Source organism: Scomber scombrus, chromosome 7 (assembly GCF_963691925.1).
Source record: "Scomber scombrus chromosome 7, fScoSco1.1, whole genome shotgun sequence".
In the NCBI taxonomy this organism is placed as follows: domain Eukaryota; kingdom Metazoa; phylum Chordata; class Actinopteri; order Scombriformes; family Scombridae; genus Scomber; species Scomber scombrus.
The window spans coordinates 13,947,165-13,973,426 of NC_084976.1; the positions used below are offsets into that span (position 1 = coordinate 13,947,165).

The 26,262-nt window shown below is 42.4% G+C and overlaps 2 protein-coding genes across 5 annotated transcripts in view; both read right to left on the bottom strand.

Moving 5' to 3' along the window:
- Positions 1–726: 726 nt before the first annotated feature.
- On the bottom strand, positions 727–2,879 carry LOC133983382 (endothelin-2). Its single transcript, XM_062422451.1, has 5 exons — positions 2,810–2,879; positions 2,008–2,149; positions 1,637–1,738; positions 905–970; positions 727–790 (listed from the first exon to the last, which is right to left on the bottom strand). The coding sequence occupies exons 1-5, from the start codon at positions 2,865–2,867 to the stop codon at positions 727–729; spliced, it is 432 nt and encodes a 143-aa protein (XP_062278435.1). The 5' UTR covers positions 2,868–2,879.
- A 6,497-nt stretch (positions 2,880–9,376) lies between these two features.
- LOC133983223 (transcription factor HIVEP3) overlaps positions 9,377–26,262 on the bottom strand; it is a 42,621-nt gene continuing 25,735 nt past the window's right edge. For 3 of the 4 annotated variants that reach the window (XM_062422222.1, XM_062422223.1, XM_062422224.1), the window contains 8 exons: positions 20,279–22,641; positions 19,368–19,657; positions 17,117–19,150; positions 16,777–16,922; positions 12,802–12,977; positions 12,531–12,632; positions 11,149–11,792; positions 9,377–10,988 (listed from right to left, as the gene is read on the bottom strand). In XM_062422222.1, the coding sequence (XP_062278206.1) occupies positions 10,317–10,988; positions 11,149–11,792; positions 12,531–12,632; positions 12,802–12,977; positions 16,777–16,922; positions 17,117–19,150; positions 19,368–19,657; positions 20,279–22,292 (6,078 nt within the window). In that variant the 5' untranslated portion in view covers positions 22,293–22,641 and the 3' untranslated portion in view covers positions 9,377–10,316. The remainder of the gene's footprint in view (positions 10,989–11,148; positions 11,793–12,530; positions 12,633–12,801; positions 12,978–16,776; positions 16,923–17,116; positions 19,151–19,367; positions 19,658–20,278; positions 22,642–26,262) is intronic. The other variant, XM_062422225.1, reaches the window with a different exon arrangement.

Sequence of the window (26,262 nt, forward strand, 5' to 3'; positions counted from 1 at the left end):
ATTCTTTCCACAGATCCTTATGATAACACAGGCTGTGATGATTTTGAATAGCAGGTAAACTTATTATTTTAATAATCAAACGCCTTAAAAGAGTGACACAAGCAAATATTGTCATGATTAAATATATAATTTATTAATTTCAAACAGTGGCACACAATAATGTTCAATACAGAGGGGTTGTAATTCTAAATGGTCAGTCTTAATGAGATGTCTAACTAATCTTCAATATTCTACAAACATAAAACTTTTTCAACATGTCTCCTAGATCACCCGTGACAAAATAATTTAACTGAAACTCATTTGACAAAATAATAAGTTAAAAACATGTTAAGAATGTCAGAAATTCCTCTACATGTATGTTCAGTACACATGTCTCTCTCCCTCTTACATTATTCTCTATCAGTGCTGGTCTGATCTCTCAGTACAGTGACAGACAGTCCAACTCTTTAATGACAGGGGGCAAAAATGACCACAGTAGCCCCCCTCGAAGTTGATCCTCCACATCTGCTTTCCATGATGTGTCTGCAGACCTCTGTCATGTTTTCCACCCTCTATATTCTCGGGTTACAAACAGACATCTTTGTGCTGCTTTGGCCTTCCTGTATCAGACACACCTTTTGGCAGCCCTTTGTTTCCCTCCTTTCTATCAAAGGAGCCTCATTTGTTCAGATGCTCGTTGCTCTCTTTCTTCCTCTCTCTCTTTCGCTGCCTCAAGAGCCACACTGTTTAGCGAGCGCGTTCTCTTTGAGCCTCAGAAGACTCATCTCTGTTGAACCCGCTGGCCACAGCTCTGAGGAGAAAAGCACATAATTAAAAAATATGAACAAATTGTAACAGAAGTCATGAAAATACATGTTTTTCTTGGGCAGTAGCGTTCTATGTAATCATGTTTATCAAAACTCACCTCAGGATGCTGAGTAGTTCAAGTTGACGTCTCTTCAAAGACTTCTCTGGGGAAGTGATTTCAAGGCTGCACACAATGAAACAGCATAATTAACAAATTTGATTTATTATCACTGCCTTTGAAATGATCTGACATTGACTACTCGAAATGCTTTACTGATATTGCTGTAGTTAAAGAACAACCCACTTAAATTTCACTTTCAGTAACCTAAAACGTCCTATCATTTCAAGCTCAGTAAATGTTTTATGTTACAACATAAAAACGTACTCGCACTCAGCATGCCTCATCTTATATGTCACCCATGTTCTGACAGTGTTTGTTTGCCATTCCCAGGAAATGTGAATTGTCCACATAGCCTCTAATCTCCTACAGACCTTACTCCTTGGTCCCTCATAGCCAATCAAAAAACATAGTGCGTGAACTTTGTGCACCAGTCTGAGATTATTCTACTCCCTTAAGCCTCAGATGTATTGATTTCATAATCACACCCTTAAGGACAAGTCAAACAAAGCAGTAACAACACGTTAGGCTAACAATAGCACTGAAGTGAATGAGAGGTTCCCTTGCACTTCATCACTCCTTGTCCTCTACAAAAGCAAAATAATGGCTGCCTTTGCCAACATAACTCTTAAAAACCCATGTTGGTACACAAATGTGGGCTCACATGGGCCTTTAGCTAATGCTTGACAGTCTGCCGTGGGTTTTGTGTGGGATTCAGCAGCCCCGACTCACTTGTGATAGCAGAAATTGGTACATGTGCGATCATCAGGGTTGGCACAGGTGCAGCGACCAGCAGACCTTCGGAGTCGACCAAGACCATAAACTGTTGTCTTGCTGCAGAGAGAGAGAGAGAGAGAGCCTCAGTGCCACACTCCTTATATAAACACTTTGCAGACTTTGCTCTTTATTATGCACCACTGCCCATATAATTATACAGTAATAATAAGAAAGTGATGATGCATTGACATTTAGGGTGTGATTACATACATTCTGACCTAGATGCTTATCCTAAGAAGAGTTTACTGCATTTTTGTGTACAAGTGTACAAGTGAGTATGCTGTATGTGTGGGTGTGTCTAATGCAGTGTGTTTCCCCATGCTCACCTGGGTGTATTGATCCAGACGATATCCAGGTGGCAGAAGTAGTGGCACTCAGAGTCCAGAGGGCTGCTGCAGGCACAACGTTTGGTCCTTACTCTCTGTGCTGTCTGCTTGTCCTGGGGCTCCATCACTGGAAGACCCAAACCTACCAGAGAAGGAGAACCTCTCAGTGATCCAAAGTCCACAGCATCAACTCTAGCAAAAGCCAAACCAACTGATTCCCTGTACTGTTGTTCACGTTATGGGTATGTTACTTGACTCATTTATAATGTATAGAATGTGAAAGTTTGAACATGATCAGCTATTCTTTACAGACTCATCACTCTTATATGTTCCCTCTTGATATTTTGCAGTGAGCACTCAGGATGGAAATGCTAAGGTGATGTCAATAAAGGCTCACAAATGGTTTTAGATAAAAGCCTGCATGATATGGGAAAAGTACAGCCATACTCACACACAACTTGCACTTGAGGTTTTACAAACTCTAGCTCATGTAACAATAGGAACAATCTCCTTGAGATTAAATGAGCAGCTGTTGTGTAATAAATGTATTAAGTGTTCTGTGCACTGACATACAGTGATGGCTGTTATTGCTTCGTGCAGATCAATGCAAATACAGCACATGAGTCAAAGTCTACAGTGCTGTTTAACAAAAACACAGATGTGTAGCAATATGTTTTGCTCCTCTAGCATTACTGAGAAAGTTCTTGTTGTCGATGAAAGGATGATGAATTTACAGCTTATAGCATGCACATCCCTCTAAAACAAGAATTAACAAAAAAGTAGAAGTAAAAAGTAGACTTACCATCCTGCAAAGAAGCCCAAAGAGCGATGAGAAGAAGAATGCTGGTGTGAGAAGCCATAGTTAATAACAGATGGATCTCTGCAGAGAGACTATTATCCGTACAGTTACAGCTGGGTTTTTAATTCACTGCTGTTCTGTTTCTGTGCAGGTGTCTGAGCTCTGTCCCTTCTTATACCACTGCTCTCCTCTTCATCCCATGATGTAATGGTAGAAGCTCCACCCACAGCTGCCTGCCATGGAACCATAGTGGACGACCGCAGGGTGTTCGGGCCTGTGACACATTCCAGGAATCACTGTCACCTGTAAGTTTGCATTTATTTGAATGTGGAATTGTCTCTTTCCTCTGGCTATACATGAGATTTGAGGGGGAGGAGGAGAGACATAGGAGACAGGAAGTCTAAACAGGGGAGAGGAGAGAGGACTTACTCATATGGCAGCACAGGGAGATGGAGGTAGATCCAGTGGGAACACTGGGAACACAAGTGGGAGGAGATAAGAGCGGAGATGCTTATGATATTCATTGGGTTTTCCCAAGGCCAGTTTCTCCATTGGAACAAAAATAAAATAAAATAAAGGGTAATAACTGATATGCAAATCACAGAACCAAAAGCTTTGCATTTTCATTATTAAACTAATGTGAAGCTCTTGATTTAAATACAGACACTATATCACAAGTACAAGTTTTAAATGTATTATAAAACTGTATCAGACACATTTTTTAAATTACTGATGCTGTTTTGAGCTACAATAGATTAATAAACTCCCTTTTGTAATAATAAGAATAATTAATTAGCACAGGACTGTCCTGAGTGACAGAATGATAATCATTTGTGATTCAATTTGATTTATTTGCACATATTATGTACAAGAGATACAAGTTGATATACACAGAAACAATAAAAAAAATGTTATGGAAGAGGTGCCAAAAACACTTTCCATTGTATATCTTAATCAAATAAAAAAGGGGGGGAAACCACGGGAACAAAAACATTTTAGTAATAAATTGGCTTAATTATTTTTTGTTTTGTTGTTGTTGTTGTTTTTTCCCAAGATAGAGACTCATCAAGCTGTAGGCCCAGAAGTCATGTAGACTGAGCTTTAGAAATGATAGACTTATTCATTTCAACATTTGTTTTATATTTCACCATTACCTGGCCAAATACAAAAGTACAAGTTTTCTTAATATTGATAGATTTGTTTCAGTTAATCCGATCACTTATCTTAATGAGTTCTTTATTTAACGCTTTAGTCATTTTGTCAGGGTCTTTATTTGAGTAAAAAACTGTTGTGTCATCAGTAAAGACAATTTGTTTGAAATATTACACAATATCATTAATATAGATTAGAAACAATAATGTCCTAAGGACTGATCTTTGAAATACACCACAAGTGAAGAATTCATATCATTATAAGAGACAAACTGCTTTCGGTCTTTAATATAACTTGAACTTGAAAACCTGAACAATGCAGATTTTTACTTCAAGGTGGGAAAGTTTATGAAGAAAGATGGGATGACTTGCTGTATTGAAAGCTTTAAAGAAATCTAAGAAGATTCCAGTTGTGCTTTCCTTTCCTTTCTATCTCAAACGTCATAGGTTTCATTTGCAACATATTGCCGTATTGATATGCACACAATAAAAGTTTGACTTTATTAACATTTAATAAATAAATTTTTGGTAATTTTTTGACTCCATGACAGATAGTGTAACAGTCACAAAAGAAATTCCAGTGGTACATTTAACTGAATTGATGCCTCCCTGATGGCTGGTGAAGGCCCACACATACAAAGATAAGCAGGCTGCTCTTCCCTGCCCGCAGGCACTGGTGATTCTGGTTATTTCCCACCCACGTGGTGCCCAGCATGTGGTTCAGTCATCCCATAGTCATGCAAAAAGCCTTCACTTATGTAAATGTAGCAAATGCACGCTCAGATTACCAGCCTGGATATTATCTTAACCACAGTCATTATGCACAAGCTGACAGGTTTATTGCCAGTTAACCGATAGAGAAATAGACTAATGGATATGAAAATTTGGAGTAGATCAGGTTGTCATTGTTTGTCACTGTAAACTCAGATTATTTTCAATAGTATGTTTGTTGTATTCATCACATAAATACACACAACCTAATCACAGTGCCAATCACAGGCCTGAGCAAAAGGAGAAAGAAAGAAGCAAGAATACAAATTAAAAACAATTAAACTATAAAAACGCGTTTTAACACACACACACACACACACACACACACACACACACACACACACACACACACACACACACACACACACACACACACACACACACACACACACACACACAAAGGTAGAAGGGAAACATTGTTCCTCTACATTACAAAGAATTTACAGGAAACAATTGGTGCTCATTTACACTAAATGTACCCTATTCCTTTGGATTAAGTCATGTGGATCACTGGGTAAGTGATTCTATTGGAGGCCATCATGTGTCCATAAAACTGCTGTCATTTTCCTTTTATTTTACAATGCACATAAGTCTGGCTGCACAGATGATTTTTGTTGCAGTAGAAACATGTTAGCAGAAACTGGCAGTGTTTGACTAAAGATGTGTCATCACTTGTTTGTTCAGAAGCTCTAAATATAAGGATACATTTTAAAAAACAAAACAAAACAACAACACATTTTCTATCCATGTGTCACTGTGTTTACTTAAAGGTGCTTATCATCCACTTTCTATGAAACCTGATGCCTGGCCATATAAAACACATCAGAAAACAGACAGTACTTTTCCTCTGAGTGATGGGCATTTCCAACACTCATAAAAAACACAAGTGCCTGTAAAAATAGAGAAGAGGACAAATTAACAACATAAAAGGACAAGGGGAAGGACAGAACAGAACATAGGACAATCATTGAAATTATTATAATACTATATAATAGAGTGTACAATACTTTCAGAACACATTCACACAGTGTGATGTTTAAACTTTCATTCAAGAAGCATATTCGTAAACAATCTAGATCCTTTCTTCCCTGACTCTCGGGGGAAGATATAGCCATAATTCACTCTACCAGGATACTCCAGTATCTAATACATAATCTACCAGACTTCCGGCGGAGAGGGCAGAATATGTTCCACTCACATAATAAGGATGTGTGGAATGTGTTACACAGTGATGGGATTGCCACATAGCATCATGATAGCATAGATTTTACAGCACATTCTTCCACCAGAGGTTACAAGTTCAGTTCCCTCAGGAGCACAGATGTGCCCCTCTCCACAGGCATCACATCACATTAGGCAGCCCCGTCTCTGAGAAAATGGATAACAGTGAAAGATGCAATTCAAAGGACATGTCTTCTCTCCAGCCACATCCCACTGTTAAGACTCTCAATGTATCTGCCTTTGTCCTAGAAACAGGTGTTTATTTTTAATTAGCAACGTTACCTCCTCAGTTTACTCCTTCTGAAAATAGAATTTACTAACCCTGCATGACTCTTTGTGTAACTATTGTCAGCATGTGAAGGGCTTCGGGGGAGGAAAAAGGACCATTCACTGATGTGGAGTTTCTAAAAATACAGGTGCCTCCATGTTAGATGTTTTGTAACATTTTCTGTCGAACTTTGAGTCACAGCAACAATCATCTTTTGGTGTTATCCATGTCTTGCTGTGCCATTTAATGTTGTTGTGCAAAGGGACCAGTGAGAGTGAACTGGAAGCATTTCTGTAGTGTGATGGGAGTGATACAGTTGAATATTCATTTATATGTGGATATATAATACCAGAGTACTTTGAACAGCCAAGAAAACTACACTTGGCCAAAGTATACATGGTTAGCATTCAAGATCAAAAATCAGATTCAAGTAATCAAAATCGGCCTGCCAAAAGTGATAAAGTTGTGTCTACCAAAACAAATGGGATGGGAGTTGTCAGGGAATGGTTACAGAAGAGCTAACTCACAAGCAGTAGACCTTTAATGATTATCATAGTTTGGAATTTATGGATGTGTCATTTGATCTCAGGCTGCTTCAGATTTGATAAGAACAAGTTCTTCAGAAAGGCGTGTGACTGATCCCAACTGACCCCAATCAACACTAATGCCAAGGGAGCCAAGGGATGGCAAGTGTCACTGTACATCAGGTTTAAAAGCACATCACATATCAGCTGCATGGATGAGAAGAATGTTTTCATGGCTAAGGGTTAGTGACAAAGTAATGACATCTAGTGGCACAACTAAAGAAATACAGCTGTGAAAAGAAATACTATTTCAGCTATTTAGGATGCTTTTGCTGTCTGTAAGGTGCAAAGGGTTGTGTCCTTGAAAACTGAAAATTGCAGTCATTAGACCTCAACCCATATGACAACTTACAGGGAATTTTAGACAGCAGACTCCCATCATGAAAACAACACATCTTTTGGAAAAATGGTCTACAATTCCTGAGTTCAAATCTATGCGAAGAGATATTAAAGCTGTTCTGGCAACTTGTGGTGCCCCAACACACCATCCGTAGTTGCATCTCAGTCCCAGTATTGTTTTCATTGTCTCTCCAAAAAAATATGCCATTTAATCTCTCTTTAGAAATGTTCACAAGCAAATATTGTTTTAGAAATGTTACACCAGATTCACCAGAAGATACATTTAAGAAAAGTGGGTAATGGAAGCCAATATAATAACTAAAGATGAGAACCTGGAAAAGACGTGCTTGAATAGTCATTAAACCCATTAATAGGCCAATATAAAAATCATTTGATTGGAAGATGTTATGACCTGGCTCAAGTGGCCACAACAAAAAGGAGACAAGCCATGGTAGCAATTCAACAAAAGATATTTTATTTAACCCAAAATGAATCAAACTAGAAATGTTGCCAAATTAAAGTAATTAAAGTATGAGGTATGGACATCAGTGGCATTAGTAGTGTAAGAGCTGGGTGATTAGCGCATGAAAGTGTGTGTGAGGTTGTTGAGAGATGCAGAAAGCAAAATAACTATAACTGAAACAGCATGCTGCAAACCAGACTGTGCCTCTGGGGAGAGTCAGGGGGAGACAGTCTGCAGGGAGGTCAGAGAACACAGCACAGCACACAATGAATGAGACCAAAGAGTCTCAAATAAGCTACAGGGCACTGGGACCAGGTGCCCTGAGTTACTGCAATCAGCCGCAACTCATTCACCTGCAAGTGAGAAAAGAAATAGCCACACCCCAACACACGACCTCACAGGGGCATCAAAGTAGACCAAAACAATTACTTTTTGAATCACCACAAGTGACCTCTACATTCACCAGACTGACATCATCATCATGTAGGAGAGGCTGTGTGGAAATTGGTGACCACACCCACATTTTTGGGACTTTCCAAAATGGTATTGGGAAGACATACACACTGAGATTAAATCTATTTAAAACACTGATGTACTGTCAAAACGGTGTTGCTTTATACTGGGAAAAGTACCAGCTGATGTTCCTTGTGGTAGTATTTATTTTAAGATCTCTATTGTTAATTGAGGAATACAATTACTTTTTGCAGGGTACAAAACCAGCCATGCAAAATCAAGCAATGGAAGGAAAGACTAAAACAAGTACACATGATGGAATACGTCACAGCAAATTTACAAATGAAAATGAACCTCTTTATGAACAGGTGGACTACAGTCACCACATAAAGTACCTTGCCACAGAAGGTGTTCTGAACCTGAAAAACCCTATGAGATTGCTTTATTACTTTAGGAGAGCCACTGGTTGTATCTTGTGTATTCATTTACATTGTACTCATTCTATTATTGTAGTCTTGTGTCTTTACATATATATAGTATGTGATTGTACATGCAAATATACATGTCATGTAAATGCTAACATCTTTTGTATTTCTATGTGGAGCTCCTGTTGGAATAAGAATACTGTCTTTCTTTTTTCCCCTCGAATAATTAATAATTACTGTCATTATTATTTTATTTTCTCTAGCTAAAAGGTTAAACAAAAACTGTTACAGATGAGACATATTTAACATTATGGGAAAAACTAACTACCACTTGTTTTTGGGAAGGAACATGAAAAACTTTCTTAAGGTGGGACATGTGAAGGATTGGGTTGTTCTGTCACCACAAATAGCCACATATTATCACATGACGTCACACAGTACAACTAAACATATCACAAACTACCACTTAGTGTAAATACAAGGTAAAAACACAAAGTACTATAAGAGACATGACACAGTACTGCAAAGAAGCACCCATAACAACTGATGTCCTGCCTCACAGTACCAGAGAGAAAGTTGGATTTCTGGGATATTTATTGTCTGACTGTCTCTAGTCTTGGTCTAACACACCCAGCAACAACTTATGTTCTTCTCAAAGGAGGTAAACACTACTCCAATCAGCTGGACACAGTTAGAGATATTTATGATGTAGTTTTGATATTTTCTTTGTCGACATTCAAACTTCACTGATTGCTTTTGGAAAAACTAGTTCAATGTGGTAAATAACAAAAGGCAATCATTAAACGTGTCCTAAACCTCCCACTGTAATTAAAAAGAACTGCAGTACAAAGTCAATTTGAGCAAAAAACAAGATATCGAATACAAAATGGAAGAAAGGCACAACCTCAAGGAAGTGTGGTGCATTTTTTTTTATTTTTTCAATGACTAGAAATTTTGCTGTGTGTGAAATCTGCAGGGCACTTGATCTTCCGGTACCAGCCAAACTCAATCCCTCATCTTTGTCACCAATTCAAGTCACAAGAACATCATGAAAAAGACACACAGATGTAACAAAGAAAACGTCATTTTTTTCAAATAACAAAAAAGTTAAAAAAACAACAACTTTGAAACAATGATCATTGTCATCAAATAACAATAAATAAGGAGCGCTCTTCCCTGTACAGAGATATATTCTAATCTAAAGTCTTTTGTAATAAAAAATAGAACTTCAGTGCATTTCCTCTCACACGTTTCTGCTGCTCCTTCAATATATCCGCGATGCAACTCTTGGTTACCCTGGCATTAAAGCAATGGCCTGAAGAACAGAAACAATAAGAACACCAAATATAAACCCTCTTTAATGACACAAAAAGCGGATATAAAATTTCACAGCCTTCTCTTTGTCTATGTGAACTGTACACCTCAAAACACAAACCTGGACAGAAAAGGCACAAGTAACTACAATTTGAGTAATACTGGACAAAATTTGGACAAACAAAAATGGAATTATTTTTGATTTAAGATTTTGGTCATTTACAAATGTATTCATATTCATTTTACATGTATTTAAACAGACATTAAGATTACCAGTATCAATAGAGATACAGGAGGGATATATTCATATATATATAATTTATATTTATATATATGTATAGATTTACAGAAACATTATTTTCACAAAGAAAAAAGTGCATTTTTTTTTATAACAAACCTGAATATTGCCAAAGAACAAACATTTAAGTTAACAATTGTATTGAAAACTGTATAAAAACAAAGCAATTAAAAAACAAGACTAGTGTAGCAACCAATAAAGCAAAAATGGGATGCATGATGCATCAAGGTGTTGACACTGTTAAGTTCTCTGATCTGTTCTGGCAGTCTCCTTCGGCTCCTCCTTCCACCAGGTCACTTCCAGGTAGTGGCTCCTCCCCCTCTGACTGCTGTCCAATGACACGCGAGGCTAAGGGGGCTGCTAGACTGAGGGATGCTCTGGAAAAATTGTCTCTGCTGCAGCGTTCGGTGGTCTCAGTGGCAGACCTGCGAGTGTGGGCGGAGCTATGTGAGCTGCCATATTGCTTTGAGTCTGTGGTCTCCAACTCCGGCTTGGAACATGTTAGTGCTGTGCTGAGACTGCACTGCCCTGACAGACTGGTTCCTGCTGCCTGGTGCTCTGACCAGTGGTCTCCAGGAGTCCTAAGCCCTTGAGTTCTGGGGGTCCCGCCCCAGTATGATTCAAACCTGGCCAGTGATGGCCCTTCCATGGGGGGAGATGTTGGGGACGAGAGGGTGGTAGGATGGGACCTTGGTTTGGCCTGTACCATTTGGATCCCACCAATGGGGATCATTAGATAGGGGACCTTGGCTTGTTGAGAGTGCATGGGAAGATGGCTAAAGATGTTGTCTGTTGCTTGGTGGCCAGGATAACCCTCACAGGTGGAAAGACGAAAAGCAGGTGGAAACAAGCTGGTTTCTGATGTTTGCCTTTCTCCTGCCATACCACTTTTGTCCTGTAGGGGGAGCAAAGACTACATCATTACAAATTATGGACTACAGTCAATACAGTAGGTACTGTACACTGGGTGCCTTTACAGGAGGACAGCATAAAGAATATGCACTATGACTGCTGTCTTATTAAATTTCGAGGAACAGATGCAAACTGAGACTTACGGGTGTGACATGACTGCCCTGTGTACCAGGGCTCTCCCAGGGCAGGTATCCAGGGGTCCTGTGCTGCAGCCCAAGTGGCAAGGGAGGGGTCCGAGCTTGTGATGGCCAGTAGCAGCTGGGAGAGATTGGACGAAGAGGAGAAAGGGGTCTGATGGGAGATGGTCCTCTCTCAGGGGAAGGTGAGACATGTCGGCCAGGTGAGGGCAGCTTGGTCCTAGGGGAGAGGCTGTGTATGGGTGAGGACAGCTCCAGGCGTGGGGAGAGGCTGCGGCTTGGGGAACAGCTCTTGCTGCTGGGGGAGAAAGTTCTTGGTGATGCTTTCCAGCCTCGCTGGGAGAAGAGTGCTCTCCTGCTGCCTGGCGAGGCGGCTCGTCTGCTGTGCCAAACTCCCCTCGGGGAGGGCTCCTGACCTTGGGCCTCAGGCTCAGGTGTGCCCTGCTGAGATTGCCTACTGCAGCTGGAACGCCCCCCTGTTGATGGATGGGTGTCTGACGAACAGGAGGATGGCGGGTCATCATGAGATGCGGACTCCTCTTCCTCCTCCTCATCATCATCGTTATCATCATCATCCTCAGACTCCTCCACGTCTGAAAACTGATGGTCCTCCTGTTCCTCTGAACCACACACACGTTCTTCACATCCTGCTGAAAAACATACATTATTTCATTTATATCCTTTGACATTTATTAGGTAACAAAACTCTTGCGTTGAAGTTGTGACAAAAATCCCTACACTGAGCGACATGCAAACACACGAACAGAACAAAGCACAAAGGGTAAGGACAGTGTACTGCATCTTTCTGTCAAACCTCACCCACCACCCATCAAACCCATGTTATAAATAGACTGGAATTTAATTGAATAGCACCATGCCTCTATTCACAAACTATCTCAACAGCCTTATGAATGGAAAGATGGTTTAAATGGCATGTCCTTGGCTGTGATGAGTGTAGTCTGTCAGCAAGAAAAGGACGGCGAGGGGAGGGGTGGGAGGGATAGCAGAGGAAGGTTAGGAAGCAGATTGGGAGCTGGCTTGCTTTGAGGCTCTTTTATGGCTTTGATGGAGGGGCAGACATAAGTGTTGGAATGCATATTGTTATATGCCAGCAACACATCCTTGACAATAAGGTATTTTTGCCAGACTGCCGCAACTACATCAAGATACTGTGGAATGCTCTATATTCTTCATTTATTTATCTTCTACTTTTTTCATATTTCTTATGCAAGGCCAAAAGGGAGGAGAATAGAACATGGTGTTGCATAACCTGTCAGTGCTGAGCAGCTACAATTCTTCATAGGCAGAAGTTCATCCAGCTGTGCACCAATATTTCTCTACAGTGGAAGGGAAATATGTGAGATGGCTCCCCATCCGCTCTTAAGTACCTGTTTCCTCACTCTCCGGGTCGTCCAGGGATGATTCAGATATTCCCATTGCCTGGCATTTTTTCCCATGAGCCTTTGACTTCATGTGTTTAGTAAGGTTCCCTAGGAAGGAACAAAAGAAGGATGTTACATTTACACAGGGTGAGGAAAATGAGAATATTTCAACAACAGAATGTTTTTGTAAAATGTCATGAACAGACAAAAAGTAGATGAACGAATAGTAATAAATAAAAAAAACAGGTTTTAAGTGATTTGTAAATTGTCCCTTTACCTTTGGTTTTGAAGGCAAAGTTGCAGTGTTTGCAAATGTACGGACGGACGTCAGTGTGCGTTCGGATGTGCTTCTTCAGCATGCTCGGCTTCTTACAGCGGATGCCACACTCTCCACAGATATACTTTCCCCTGCCGCGACCCCTCACGTAAACATACTCTTCATTAGACTTATACCTGAGACACAGGGAGACAGAGAGGACAAGTGGGCAGAGAAACAAACAGAAACATAAGATTTGGTCACAACAAAATCACAAATTGGGGTCATTTCTATAGAGACCCCAATCTCACTGCCTGGTAGAATGTGGTAGAATTTACATTATACTGTATATCCACCTTCTGATCAAAAATGACCAGATGTAAGCTTCATAATCAACTGACTTAAATTAATTTGCACTATTAAATTTAATGGTGCATCAAAAAAGTTTTCTGAAGAAACAATACTGACATATTATCACCTTGTACAGTTTTGTTAGTAAATTTGATTGTGTCAGCAAACAGTTGTCTAATAACACATCCTGTAGACAAAGAGCAACAAACATCAGGTTACATTTGGAGTTGTTTTTTCTGACCACTGGATAAATATTCTTTCAATACTGGTCCCCACTAACTCATTTGAAAAATATCCGTCTCTTTGTCTCCTAAATTCCTCATTATATTCACTATCTTTATCTGTCTGTTGTGAGACATTAGTTGTGATATGTGATTATGTAGAGTTGGTTTATCAGAACTTTTTCCCTGAAAACTTAGAAACAAGGTTATAACAAAAAACAAAACAATTCAATAAAAGATGCTGAAACGATGATGTGAACTCCAGAGTGCAGTGATAATTCTCTGTGACTTCGTCACTGCGAGCATCCCCTCATTTGATGTTTTGTTCTTATAAAAATGTTGATTTGTTCAGCTTTAATAATAATGACGACTGGGGATGTTACTTTGTGTGTTCGGCACAAATACATGCACACACATGCACCCAAAACGCACACATTGATACAACAGAAACTGGGAAACAAGGCTCTCTTTATGGAGGCGTGTTAGGGAAGCCCCACCAAAACCCCAGCAGCACTGAGTCCCTTGGCTGTTCCCTCCACTACACCCTCGACACACAGAGAATACCAGCCATTCTGCTGTGTTCGGCTGGCCCTGCCAACAACAGCAGCAGCTAAAGAGAGGGAAGGGAAGCCTGGCGATGGCCAACAACCTAAAATAGACACTATATATAAAAATCAACAGCACATTTGGGTCTACTCTATAAAAAACACTGGTTATACACAATCTTGATGTTTACCAAAAAGCTATTTGTGGACACAGTGGACCACAGACAAGTTATATTTGAATGAATTGTCCTCTATGAAAAACTCCATCTGCTCCCACTACTCATGAAGAGACATACAATCCATTTTCAATTGTAAATATCCAATGTGTGCTGACTGTTTTTAATTACAGGATATGCACCACATGTACAAGAACCCAGGCTGTGAATGCTCCCTGTTGTATACCAGAACCAGCAACAGGGAATCATAACAAATTGTTACACAACTGTAAAATAGTCTCAACAGTGGCATTATGTTGTAGTCACTCAGTAGCTGGCTACTGTTCACTGGCATGTATGTCTTGCCACTGCTAAAAATATCCACCCACATCTCAGGAGTAACATGGCAGAAGTTGCACTTCACACATTGAGCTTTAAATCAGCAGCACGTCTCTCGATAAACTCAACCGACGATCTGCCCCCGCTTGTACTGTAGCTTTACGACCACCATGGCAGACTGGTGGAGCGAATTCCACTTCTAACCAGAGTGTGATTGATTGATAAGACCATTGAATTTAAAAGCAGCAGCAACTGAATGACATTAGAAGGCATTTCGATCACCATTTGGCCGGAAACAAGTTCGACACAACTAATCCTCTTTACAAACTCTGCTCAGAGGGATGGTTATACTCCTTTAACCTGTATGGTTAAAGTGTTATGACAAATCTGCAATGTTAACCACTTACACCAAGGAAATCAATTTGCGCGTTGTAATAGAATCCAGAAGGAGACAGTTCAGCATGCGTCTAAGAGGGATTAAAGCTGATGTTCCACAGACTTTTGCTGCCACCAAGAAGGAACAGCTATGCTTACTTAATTGTTGAGACAAGTGTTGCTGCCTGGATGCCACATCTTTTGCTTTAGCTATGTGATAGTAATAAACTCTACAGACTCCAGCACCCCTCTCTCTTAAAAGAATCTTTGAAATTGGGAGAATCAGAATTAAATTGAGCAAGTCACTGCAACATAAAAAAGCTGCATGATGTATATTTATATAAAAAATGAGTCCTACTGTAACAGAGTCAGGGTACAAAACATTCTGTTGTGTTCAAAGTGTGGGTAGCTGTGCTTATTTGCATGCAAGAAGAAAATACAGGGCATCAAGGGATGCAGGTACAATGAGAGAGAGGACACAAAGGAGGTTGGGAGGGTGTAGCATTTATTTACTTTGCATTTTTACATAATTTCAGAACCACACCCACCTATACATCCACATACTGTACGGAAGAATGAGCATGTGTTGATCGTGTGGCAATAAATGAAGTATAATTGAGAAAGAAAGTGACATTTGGTTTGTTCTTATCGAACACCCCTACAGTGGAGCTGGATTTCCTTACTAACCAGTTGTAGCAAATAGTACTAGGGTAACACCACCTGTGTCCCTTGTTTTTACAGACGGAATGAAGAGTAAGAGAGAATACATGGCTAAGTAAAACTGGAAGAGCTGCCAGAGAGAAACAGAAACATAAACAGAGAGAGAAGGGTGGTAAAATGGAGACAGATGAAGGGAAGAAGGGAGGAAGCTGTGGGCTGTTTATGGATGAAAATGCACTTCCTGAATATGTGTAATGTGTGGCTTCAAATGATAAAGACTAGTAATTAGTGTCTTATCAACTGCTAAGCAGACAACTCTTTCACACTCAATCTGTGTGCACATAAGCACAAAAACCAGCCCTAATGTGTATGTATTGACACACACACACACACACACACACACACACACACACACACACACACACACACACACACACACACACACACACACACACACACACACACACACACACACACACACACAGCACACACACACACACACACACAGCACATACACACTATCAAAAGCCCTCCCTACAAATCTCCTCTATCTCCCCCTGAATATCTTTCTAAAATATTTTTTCCATGTCCACCAAAAGGAAAACCAGTGTGTTCTCATTTTACTTCTCTCCATTACCGATTCCATCTTTTTTTCCTCTTTCTTTTGTTTCTTATCTATTTCTAGAATTCATAGATTTCAGGGGATTAATTGTGAATAGATCTACACAGGATCAGCTTTTGGGGGAAACTTTCAGCTCTAAACACAGTAAACCTCGGAAAGAAGACAGGCTCCAGTGGAAACGATCACTCAGACATTTATGGAATACGCAAAGAGTCTGTGAATATGTGTACAAACACGTACAGGTCTGAAGACAAACACAATGCAACCCAACATGAAAATCATGACTATGACTCTGATTGCTTGCAGATTGCTTCATACTGTGCCTCTCTCTTTTCTTATGTAAGTGTAGAAAACAGGTATTAATGAGAGCCTCACAAAGTGAAGTTGGCGACAACCTTTTCCCCTTCACACATACACACGCACTCACACACTACCATCTCTGCAAATTAACACTTCTAAAACACAGAGATTCATGCCAGCAGTAAGAGGAAAAAGCTTGGCTGCAGGTACAAATGAAGTCCCTGTGGGCTCCACTACCTCCCATCTGTTACTGTAATTTTCTGTACACTCTTGTCTGCTCTCCATAGTTACTGTTTTGCTGTCATCAGTCATTGGTTTGTGACAGGAGAACAGATTACTTGTGTAATGAGGCACTGCCATTAATCGCAAATTTTGAATACTGAATTAAAAGATGGGCATTTTAATGGTCTTACTCTGGTAATTCTTACCCGCCTTCGAAGATGCGAACACGAGAGGCCTCACTCTGTTTGGAGGTGGAGGGTCCTTCCTCTTCTCCCATCTCTTTATTCTCCTCCTTTTCATGGTGCTCCTGATCCTTTACTTCAGTGACGGTGCTGGGTGGGGTGGCATGTACCTACACTCGAGACACACATAGGGAAATTCAAAACAACTTAAAATAAAATGTTACATTATTAACTGTTTTAATGTTGAACATATTAATGGGGCTACATGTGAAACCTAATTGCTTTCTATTCTGTAATGTCTCTTTAACAAAGTTGTCTAAATCACCTTATAAATACAGTAAGTGTATATTGTGGTTATGTTTACCTCTGACACACGTGGGGTCCTGCTACTGGCAGGGGGCAATTTGCTTTTGGCTGGGATCGGGGCCATGGCCATGGTGTACGTCTCTGAACTGTGCTTCTGTTTGGAGCACAGCAGAGACATGGCGACCTTAGTGCTGAGGCCCGGCAAGTTGGGGTTGTGAGCACTGACACTCCAGGTAGAATAAACCGAGGTACTGGGGTCCCTCTGTGGAGATGGGTTAGGTTTGACATAGTTCCGGTAGCACCAGTTGACTGTTGTTGAGGTGTGGAGGCTGGGATATAAAGGGGTGCTTGGTTTCTCAATCCCCTTTTCCACAACTGGCACGTCTTCCTTTTTTTGACTTGTCTTCCCTGTTGATTCCTGCTCCTCCTCCTTTTTCTCCCTATTAGGTTTTCTTTGTGCTTGCTCCTGCTCCCCCTCCACTTTTACGGCAGTCACCTCAACCCTCTCTGGTAGTTTCTTCTCTCCTTCTTCCAGTTTTCTCCCAGTGGCTTTACTTTCGTCCTTATCTCGTACCTTCTCCTCTACTTCCTCTTCCTCCTCTCCAGCCTTATGTTGCTCTCCCTCCTCTTCTTCTTTTACCCTTTTCTGGTGACGCTGGGCCTCTGTACTAAGCTCCAGACTGGCTGCAGGAGAGAGCATGCGTTTACTTCCTCCAGCCCCAAGAGGACCGTATCCGTCCCCAGATCCTGAGGCCAGCTCCGTAGGCAGGGACAGGGGAAGGAGACTCTTGATGTCTGGTGAGGGGACCTTCAAATAAGACCTCTGCAGTTTGTCCCTCTCCACCTGGCCCATGATGACCATAGCTGTGCAAGAAATGGGCTCCTGTGAGCAGGTGGAAGTCAGGATCTGGGACAAGGTGGTATACATGGCACTAGCATAGGTAGGTATATGGGTCTGGAGGCGCACTGGCACCACAAGGGAAACTGTTGGTGTAAACTGAGTCAGGCATGTGGCGATGACTGGGCGTGGGTGGTGGTAAGAGATCGTTACAAGGGACTGATGGGTAAGAGCAGAGGACATGGAAGAGATGGAGGGTCTGCACTCTGTAGTGGGAAGGGAAGGAACATGTGTGATAAGTCTTGGAGGAACAGGCAAGTACAGAGTCGGACTAGCTCTAGTCCTTGAGGAGAACTGGGGAGGAACCAGTGCCGAAAGCTGATGGAGTGGTATACCCAACCGTTCTGCCATGTGGATCTGTGCTGGGTGTACCTGTATAGGTGGGGGTGTTGTCTGTGAATGTAAGAAGTCTCTGTGGATGATTTGGGTGGTGAGCACTTCAGAGATGGCTGTGGTGACTGGGAGTAGCTGAGATAGTGATCCTGGAGGAAACGCTTGCTGGCCTCTGGGCTGCAAAGGCAGCACATCCTGAGAGAGGATTTGTGGATGTAACAGCTGCAAGCATTTCCCTGTGGCCTCCAGACTTAACTGAGGGCTTGCCTCGATTGAGTAAAGAGGAGGGTGGCTGGAGCGGGAAGGCCCAGGCTTCGGACTCTCTGCTCTGGATAACTGGCACATGCTGGCCCCCTCCTCTTGCTCAGGTTCCCCTAAGGTGGCATGCTTCACAAGGAGACACTTTCTCCTTTCCTTCCAGGAGGATGCAGACTGCTGAGGGGACAGGGAACCATAGTCAAAGGACTTACTTCTGGTCTCTGAGGTCTGCTCTGTTTGTTGGGGGCTGGCTGGGGTCTGCTCTGAGGCTGAGCGCCTCATCTCCTTGTGGCTTTGGTGGTGTTGGTGGGAAGCGGATGGCACCATCAACATTTGTGAGCTTTGGCTACTGGAGGCCCAGATGGCAGGCTCTGATCTTGATGTATCCTCAAAAGAAGCAGAAAGGCTTGAAGTGTGTGAAATGTTGCTCTCTTGACTGGTGCTGCGAGGCAGAGACACAGACTCAAAGCTCGACTCCCCAGAGGACTGGGCTGCTTCTGCCAGTCGGAGTCTCTTCTTCTTTGGTGGCAGTTTCTCTGCAGGGAGCTGGGCCAGAGTCTGGCTACGCTGAGGCCACTGGAACTCCTCCACCCTCTCGGCCTCCTAAGACAGATAAATAATTTAACAATTTACCTCCTGTGTAAGATGAAAAGAAACTGCTCACCTTTAAAAAAAAAAAATTCTGATGACAATACCCTTATGTTCTGTGAGGAAGCAGATGAAACAGATGAACATTCAATGATAGATAAAGGCAAGGTGGTCAAATACAATAAAGCATGCAACAATAATTAGCTAAATGTTCCTTAAAATAATTATGTACCTTGGATAAGGATGATGTCACTGGCGGTGACACAGATGGCATGTCAGCATCAGGCTCCACAGTAACAAGGATCTCTGGCACTTGGATGTTGGACTGGCGGATGAGGCGAGATGTAGAGGGTGATGGTTTTGGCTCGGGTTGTTGTGTTTGCTGACTCTCTCTGAGGTCTGGTTCCTGACTTTCCATGGATATACTTTCCTGCTTCTCAAAAGAGCTTGTGTGTTGGATGACAGACACACCCTTTCTGTCCTGCTGCTGCTGTTGTTTTGGCTCAGTCTGTAAAGAAACACCTACAAACAAACAAAGCGATACAACATAGTAGCTATAACATTATATTGGCATACTGGTTTTGAATGACAACATGTTTAGGGATTTATGGAATATAATAGAAATTAATTCACACTTTCAATTTCTGATGGCTAGACTGTAACTTCCTCTACACATGCCTCAGATCATCCAAAATACAGCAGCCAGACTTCTAATCAGAACCAGCCGTAAGTCCCATATTACCCCTGTTCTTGCTTCCCTCCATCGGTTACTTTTTTACCATTTAATATTTATCTCAGCACTCTGTGCACTCTTAACTTCTTTGCACTATTTGTATTCTGTTTATGGTTCACAGAGGTGGTTTCACCTGTATATAGTTAAAATCCTTGTGTATATGTCTGGAGATTGTTGCGTTGTTATTCTGTGAATGTACACTGAGAGCCACTAAACCCGAGTCAAATTTCTTGCACGTATAAAAATACTTGCCCAATAAAGATTATGTATGTTATGTATATATTTATGTATATATTTTAGTATTCAGATATTAAAAATAGATAAAAAGGTTTTAAAGAAAAGAAACTTATTGCTCCTACAGAATAATGTTATAATTTTATCTGCTACTGCAGGGATATTCAAAAACAAACCTGAGAGGCTCTGGCTGTGCTCTGGTCTGCTTGGCACTGGGATGACTCCTGCAGAGCTGCCTGACATGGCAACAGACCCAGGGCTGGGAGGATCCTCCTCCAGACTCTCCTCTTTCCTCCTCTTCCTCACAGCCATGGCCAGCGCTCTGAATTTATAGTGCATCATCATCTGGGGACGATCCTCCCTGAATGTTTTACTGGCATCCCCACTCTCATGTTCCAGTGTTTGCTGTCCTGGGCAGATGCCTTTATGGGCCTCGTAGCCTTCACTGTGTTGGAAGCGAGCCCCGCATGCTTCACATTCAAACAGACTCAGACTCTTTTGCTGTTGTTGTTGCTGTGGCTGCCTGGCTAGTTCAGTGCCTCTGGCTGAGGAGGAGGAGAAGGAGGTGGGGCCAGTCTCCTCCAGCATTAGCTCAGCTCCCAAGGGAACTTCTATGGCAGGCTGGCGCCTCAGCATGCGCTGGGCATGACCAACCCTCATCTCTGCTACCAATGCTTGCTGCTCATCGAATGACTGGCAGAGACGGTAACCTCTGGAAGATATGGTGCCAGAGGTGGAGGGCTCTTGTGGGCTGGTAGATGATGGCATTGAGTGGCTTCTAAGCAGAGGCACTGTTGAAAGCTCTTGGGTACCTGTTGGATCTGTCTCAGGATTGTGGAGATACCTCAAACCACTGGGACCAGGGACCTCTCCTTTGGGATCAAATGCATAGGGATCTTTAGGGGCAGTAAATTTGGGTGACTCCATGCTGCTCTTCCTGGACAGAGATGAACGTCTGGGCTTTACACTGTCAATCTCACTTGTGTCTACCACTGCTTCATTGATAGTGATAAGCTTGGTAATGTGTTCTATTACTTGCGTTTTGGGAACAGCAAAGGGAATGCTCTTCTCCTCTGTTCCTGAGGATGAGGAAAGTGCAGGATAAGGCTGCTGTTGATGGGGACTACGCTGCTGTCCACCCAGCCTTCCATATTTCCCTAGAATAATTTCTGCGTAGGTTTTGGCACTGGCACTAGGAGGACTAACTTGGGACAGATCAGTGCTTCCTGATCCAGAGAAGTAGCCAGACTCTGTGCTGCCCTTACTCCCAGGGCCTAGAGAAGAAGATGAGGTGGAGAGGGAGGAAGGAGGGTCATCCGGAGAAGCCATGGGGCCACGTTTCCTTTCACTAAGCCTCAGTGCTAGCCTTTGTTTGACAGCCTGGGAGTCCTCAGGCCGCTGGCTCTCCTCTGAGCCAGCAAGCAGCTCCTTAACACCTTTCCTCTGCTGGCCCAACATCTCCTTAGAGGAGGATTTTCTGTGTTGGCCTGTCTCTTCCTCAGACTCAGTGCTTTCTCCCTCTGTGGGTTCTTCAGGATCTTCTCCAACGACACTGCCCTCTGGTCCACTCAAACTGGGTTCATCACGACTGGATGCCAGGCCTGCTTTAATGCGATGGGCATGGGACTTGCGGTGTTTGTACAGGTTGCTCTTGGTCTTGAAAGAAAAGCCACATGGGGCACAAGGATAGGGTCTTTCTCCTGTATGGGAGCGAATGTGTTTTTGAAGAACGCTTGGCTTGGCACATGGACGGCCACAGTAAGTGCACACATATTTCCCTGGTTTTTGGGGTTTCTTCTCCCCTCTTCTGGGTGAGCTGACCACTTCTTTGCTCTCTTGGCTTGAATGAGATGGGGCCCCTTGACTATGTTCACCCCGGGTGGAAGAAGTGGAGGGGAGGGATGAGGTTGATGGGGAAGCTGGAGAGAAGAAGCTGCCTCCTGAGGGACCTGGTGTATCTGAATGCTGCCATGCTACTGCTTGCTGCTGCTGTAACCGAAGCAGAAGGTCAGTGCGTTTGGGTTGGCGATTTTGCAGGCGGCCCAAGGCTCTGTGTACAGGACGAGGAGTAGGGGGCTGCTGGGGCTGCTGAGGTGGACAAGGCCCTTGTGAGGATTCAGCTGACACATGCTGCTGCTCTTGCCTTCCAGAGCGCTCCCCATCACCCGGACGGCTGGGCTCAGCCTCCATAGAGTGGGGAGGAGGCCTCACAGATACGTAAGGGAGGGCTCTCTGAGCCTCATGGGGCTAACCGCATGGCAGCAGGGAGGTCAGAGGCAAGGGATCATCGACAGACTGAGTTGTAAATTACAAAGAAGGGCCTTTTTCAGTGAGGGCCTAAAGTTATTCAAGAGGACCAAACGCGGCATCATTAAAAGGTGCCCTGGAGCTGCATGGATGCAGGTAAACATAGGTCATTTCTCAGTACAAAGCAGCTCTGCTTCTGTCCAGTCTCAGCCATGCTAACAACCCTCCTAATGTCCTTCCTGCATCTCCTTTGTTGGCTCTCAAGTGTTAGTGGTTCAGCTTCTGGATGGGTCTAAAGAAACACAGAGAAAGACAAGCACTGAGTACTGAATGAAAGTGGAAACATATTAATACATACCAAGATGTATGGTAAAGTGCTGCAGAAATAATATTCAAAGTGAAAACATTTTTCTCCTCAATATTCAATAAATAGAGATTTTTTCTGAATAAAAGCAAAAAACAAAACAAAAAGAGAGGTGATAAAGAAGTTATCTCTGCTAATTTGCACTTCTTGACATGCTAAGGGCTTCCAAAAAGAGAGCTGGTAGCAGAGTATAAGGCCTAAATCATTAGTGTCCTATTATCAAACTTAAAAAAATGCTTCCACATATCATATTTTGACAAATAGTGTCTTGTGTAATCTTGTGATGTGATATTGTAAACGACCTGGGTGTGTGAGAGGGAATGAAACAGTCAAACATTTTTTCCACATAACTTTTTAGTGAAGTCTGAAAACAGATGAGCATGCTGCCATTACACCTCTCTCAATCACTGCAAACTCTCACTTCTCTCTCTCTCTTTCTTTCTCTAGCCTTTCTCAACTCCACAAAACCACCCACTGTCCAAACAGCACAGCCCAGCTGAAGCAGCTGACACTAGAATATCATTCAAACACTGCGTTCACCAAACGTATGTAAACAAGATGACAGGCAACAATTCAATAAGAACAGAGTAAACCCATATTTAAACTTAGGTTTGCACAACTTTGGCCATACAACACACTTTCACTCTGACAATACTGAGTGGGATCAGTGTTGTAATGGCATCATTAGTGAGGTAATTGCATCAGCAGAATGTTATTGCTCTCATTTGTGCTGGCTTCAACTCTTAATAAGCAGATTGTGTGCAGTGATTCAGGAGACAGAGGCACACCTACTGTAAATCTATTTAGAAATGTTAGGTCAAGATTTTCTATTATTGTAACATTTTCAAAAAGGCATGATGAGTATCAAGTACTATGTACGTGTCCACCCAGCGTATAAACACGTGTTAATCCCTTTAGAATTAAAATAAAAACTAAAAACTTTAAAATTGAGACAACTTCTCAAAACAAACATATTTGATTCCTATCTGATTCATGACTGGCGTACTCTGCAGGAGACAGAGCAGCTGAGGGCCAGCCAGGCAGCATCCACAGCACTGGCACCAACAGAGGAGACCACAGTGTCAGGGCAAGGAGTCAAAACAAATGTTGGAAATATAGCCTATGCATATCTGATCTGGTACTAAAGCTAAAGGGGGAAAATGGAGAGGGGGCTGTTTTCTAGTGAATAAGTCTACTGGGCGTACATCCTTCACTCTACTATTATACAGCCACCAGGGTACAGTATTTATAAGGGGCCAAGAGTGGTTGCTTGCTACAAAACCCATTGAGAGAGGGTACTGTGAAACCTTTTATCAAGATAGATCTATTGTAATATTTCCCACTCACATTTCTAGAGAGCTGCCTTTATGAGAATCCAAGTATGGCTGGTCATGAAGACTTGGAGATGAGGGTACGTTGAAATCTCCTCTTTTATCAAGATGTATGTGCTATAATATTCCCCACTTACTACAAATCCTGCACTCTGTCTCAACTCGAGACATGGGATTCTTGTGCTGCAGCCAATCAAAACACATTCTGGGAATGGATGGGGCCAATCATAACATTTTCACTGAGCAGCCATGCTCAACCGCTGACAATCCCAGCAAAAAGCTCATCCAATGTATCAATCATCCTCTAAGACACGGAAACTACTTGCAACCCCCCCCCCCCCCCCCCTGTCTGGAGATCAGTGCTCACAGAAGGGGGATGCCGTGTGTGTTCACCTCACAGCTGTGATGATGTGCACGACATGCACCTCCTCTGACAGCCAAGAACATACCATGAGAGAAGATAACGAGGGAGGGAGTTCTAATGTTTCACATGGATACAGAGCAAATGCATAAATTGATTGAGAGGATGTGAGTGACAGAAAATGTATAGATGTAATATCATAGATATGCATAAGAAATACAGTAAGAAAAGGTGCAAGATTAAGTGAGAAGAGGTGGGGAAGAGAGAAAAGAGTGAATCAGTGATCCATTGGCTGAATAAACAGGCCCAGGCAGAAGACTGCAGCTTAAGGTGCCAGCAGTGGCAAGGCAGCACTGACAGTTTTTTTTAATGAGCCACACTTTTGCTCTCTCCATATGTCTAAAAAAACAATCTGCACAGTCAGCCTTCATTAGAGCCAGTTTACACTGGGAAAAAAAGAAAGAGAAACACTCTTCCTCTTGGAAACAACTTGACAGATTCTCAGCTCCAACTCCACGTTACCTCACATCTGCTAAGGGCCCATCATCTGTTTAGCATGTCTCTCTGAGCAGGCCTACGCTTTGATAACAGCAGATTTTAACCATCAACAATCAGCAATTACGCAGCACAACAAACCAAACCAACACCATTAAAAATCACTTTTCTATTTTGCTTGTGTTCCACTTTCTCAGCTGTACAGGAAGGTTTTTGTATATGGCAGCAGCTATAGTTTTTTCGGTCTTGAGCTTTGAGTATGTAGATAAGTTAGATCAGGAGGGAGTGGAGCTCACAAAGAGTTGTGTAGTGGAGAGAAGTGGAGGAAAGGGTTAGAAAAGCAACCAAGTGGGAAAGACGGTGAGTGGGTCTGGATGAAAAAAAAAGTTGATGTTGTGCATAGAAAATAGAAAGATTGAGGAGGAGGGCACGAAGAGCCAGACAAATGGACCTCTTCAATCCCCCTATAATATATGTCTTTGCTCATGTGGTTGGTTATCAGAGTGTAAGCTTAATGATCTCTGGCATAGCTGTTGATGCAGACCTTAAACAGGATGATTAGAAGGTTTTAAGGTTGGGGAGAGCGCTGCTTACATTATTCATAGCAGCCTAGACTGCCAGCTCTGAGCGGGGGAAACACACAGTCAGGGCCTTGCCAGGAAGATGAGGGGAAGGAATGCCAGAGTCTAGCCTACATTAAGCCAAAACACACACATGCACACACACACACCCTACAGCATTCATACAGTGTACAGTAAGACTCCCTGGAGAGCAGTACCCACTACACACACAGCAGCCCTAAATCCACTCTGACAGATCAGATCAGCCAATCAACTACACTGCGCTGAGGTGACTTGCCCTGGATCCACTAAGGCAATCCTCTTGCTATTGGATGAGGGTTTTTCCTCCTTCTCATCATCCTCATTCTGCAGATATGACTATGGGCTTGTGTACACACTAATAGAAACCAGTTACTTATAGGTGAAAGTGATATCACCATGATAAGACCTCACATGCACGTTTGCTTAACCTTATCAATGATGGTGGGGAAGGGTGTTCCTCACTGTGCTCTATTTTTAGGCTGCGGCGCTAACAGGAAACCACTGATGCAGATGTTATACAGTGTCATTTATTTATTTATTCTTTTGATTGAAGGTCAAAATAAAACCGACAAGCTAATAATAGTAGCCCTGCCCCCCATTTTTCTACCTCTGGCCCGTTTTGAATGATCAGTATGATTATTCACAGAACAGTCTCATGGTGTACGCAATGATTTGTTGTGTGAACTAGTTTCTGGTGTCTGTACCGAAAATGTGATTAATGACTGGTCCACAGAGAGAAGACGAGAGAATGAGTGAGGAG

What these genes read in the sequence shown, in the direction of transcription:
- LOC133983382 (XM_062422451.1), bottom strand. Translation starts at nt 2,867, where the DNA reads ATGGCTTCTCACACCAGCATTCTTCTTCTCATCGCTCTTTGGGCTTCT. An exon ending in ACCAATTTCTGCTATCACAA is followed by an intron (nt 971 to 1,636) that starts GTGAGTCGGGGC and finishes CATTGTGTGCAG; the next exon opens with CCTTGAAATCACTTCCCCAG. An exon ending in GAACTACTCAGCATCCTGAG is followed by an intron (nt 791 to 904) that starts GTGAGTTTTGAT and finishes TTTTCTCCTCAG; the next exon opens with AGCTGTGGCCAGCGGGTTCA.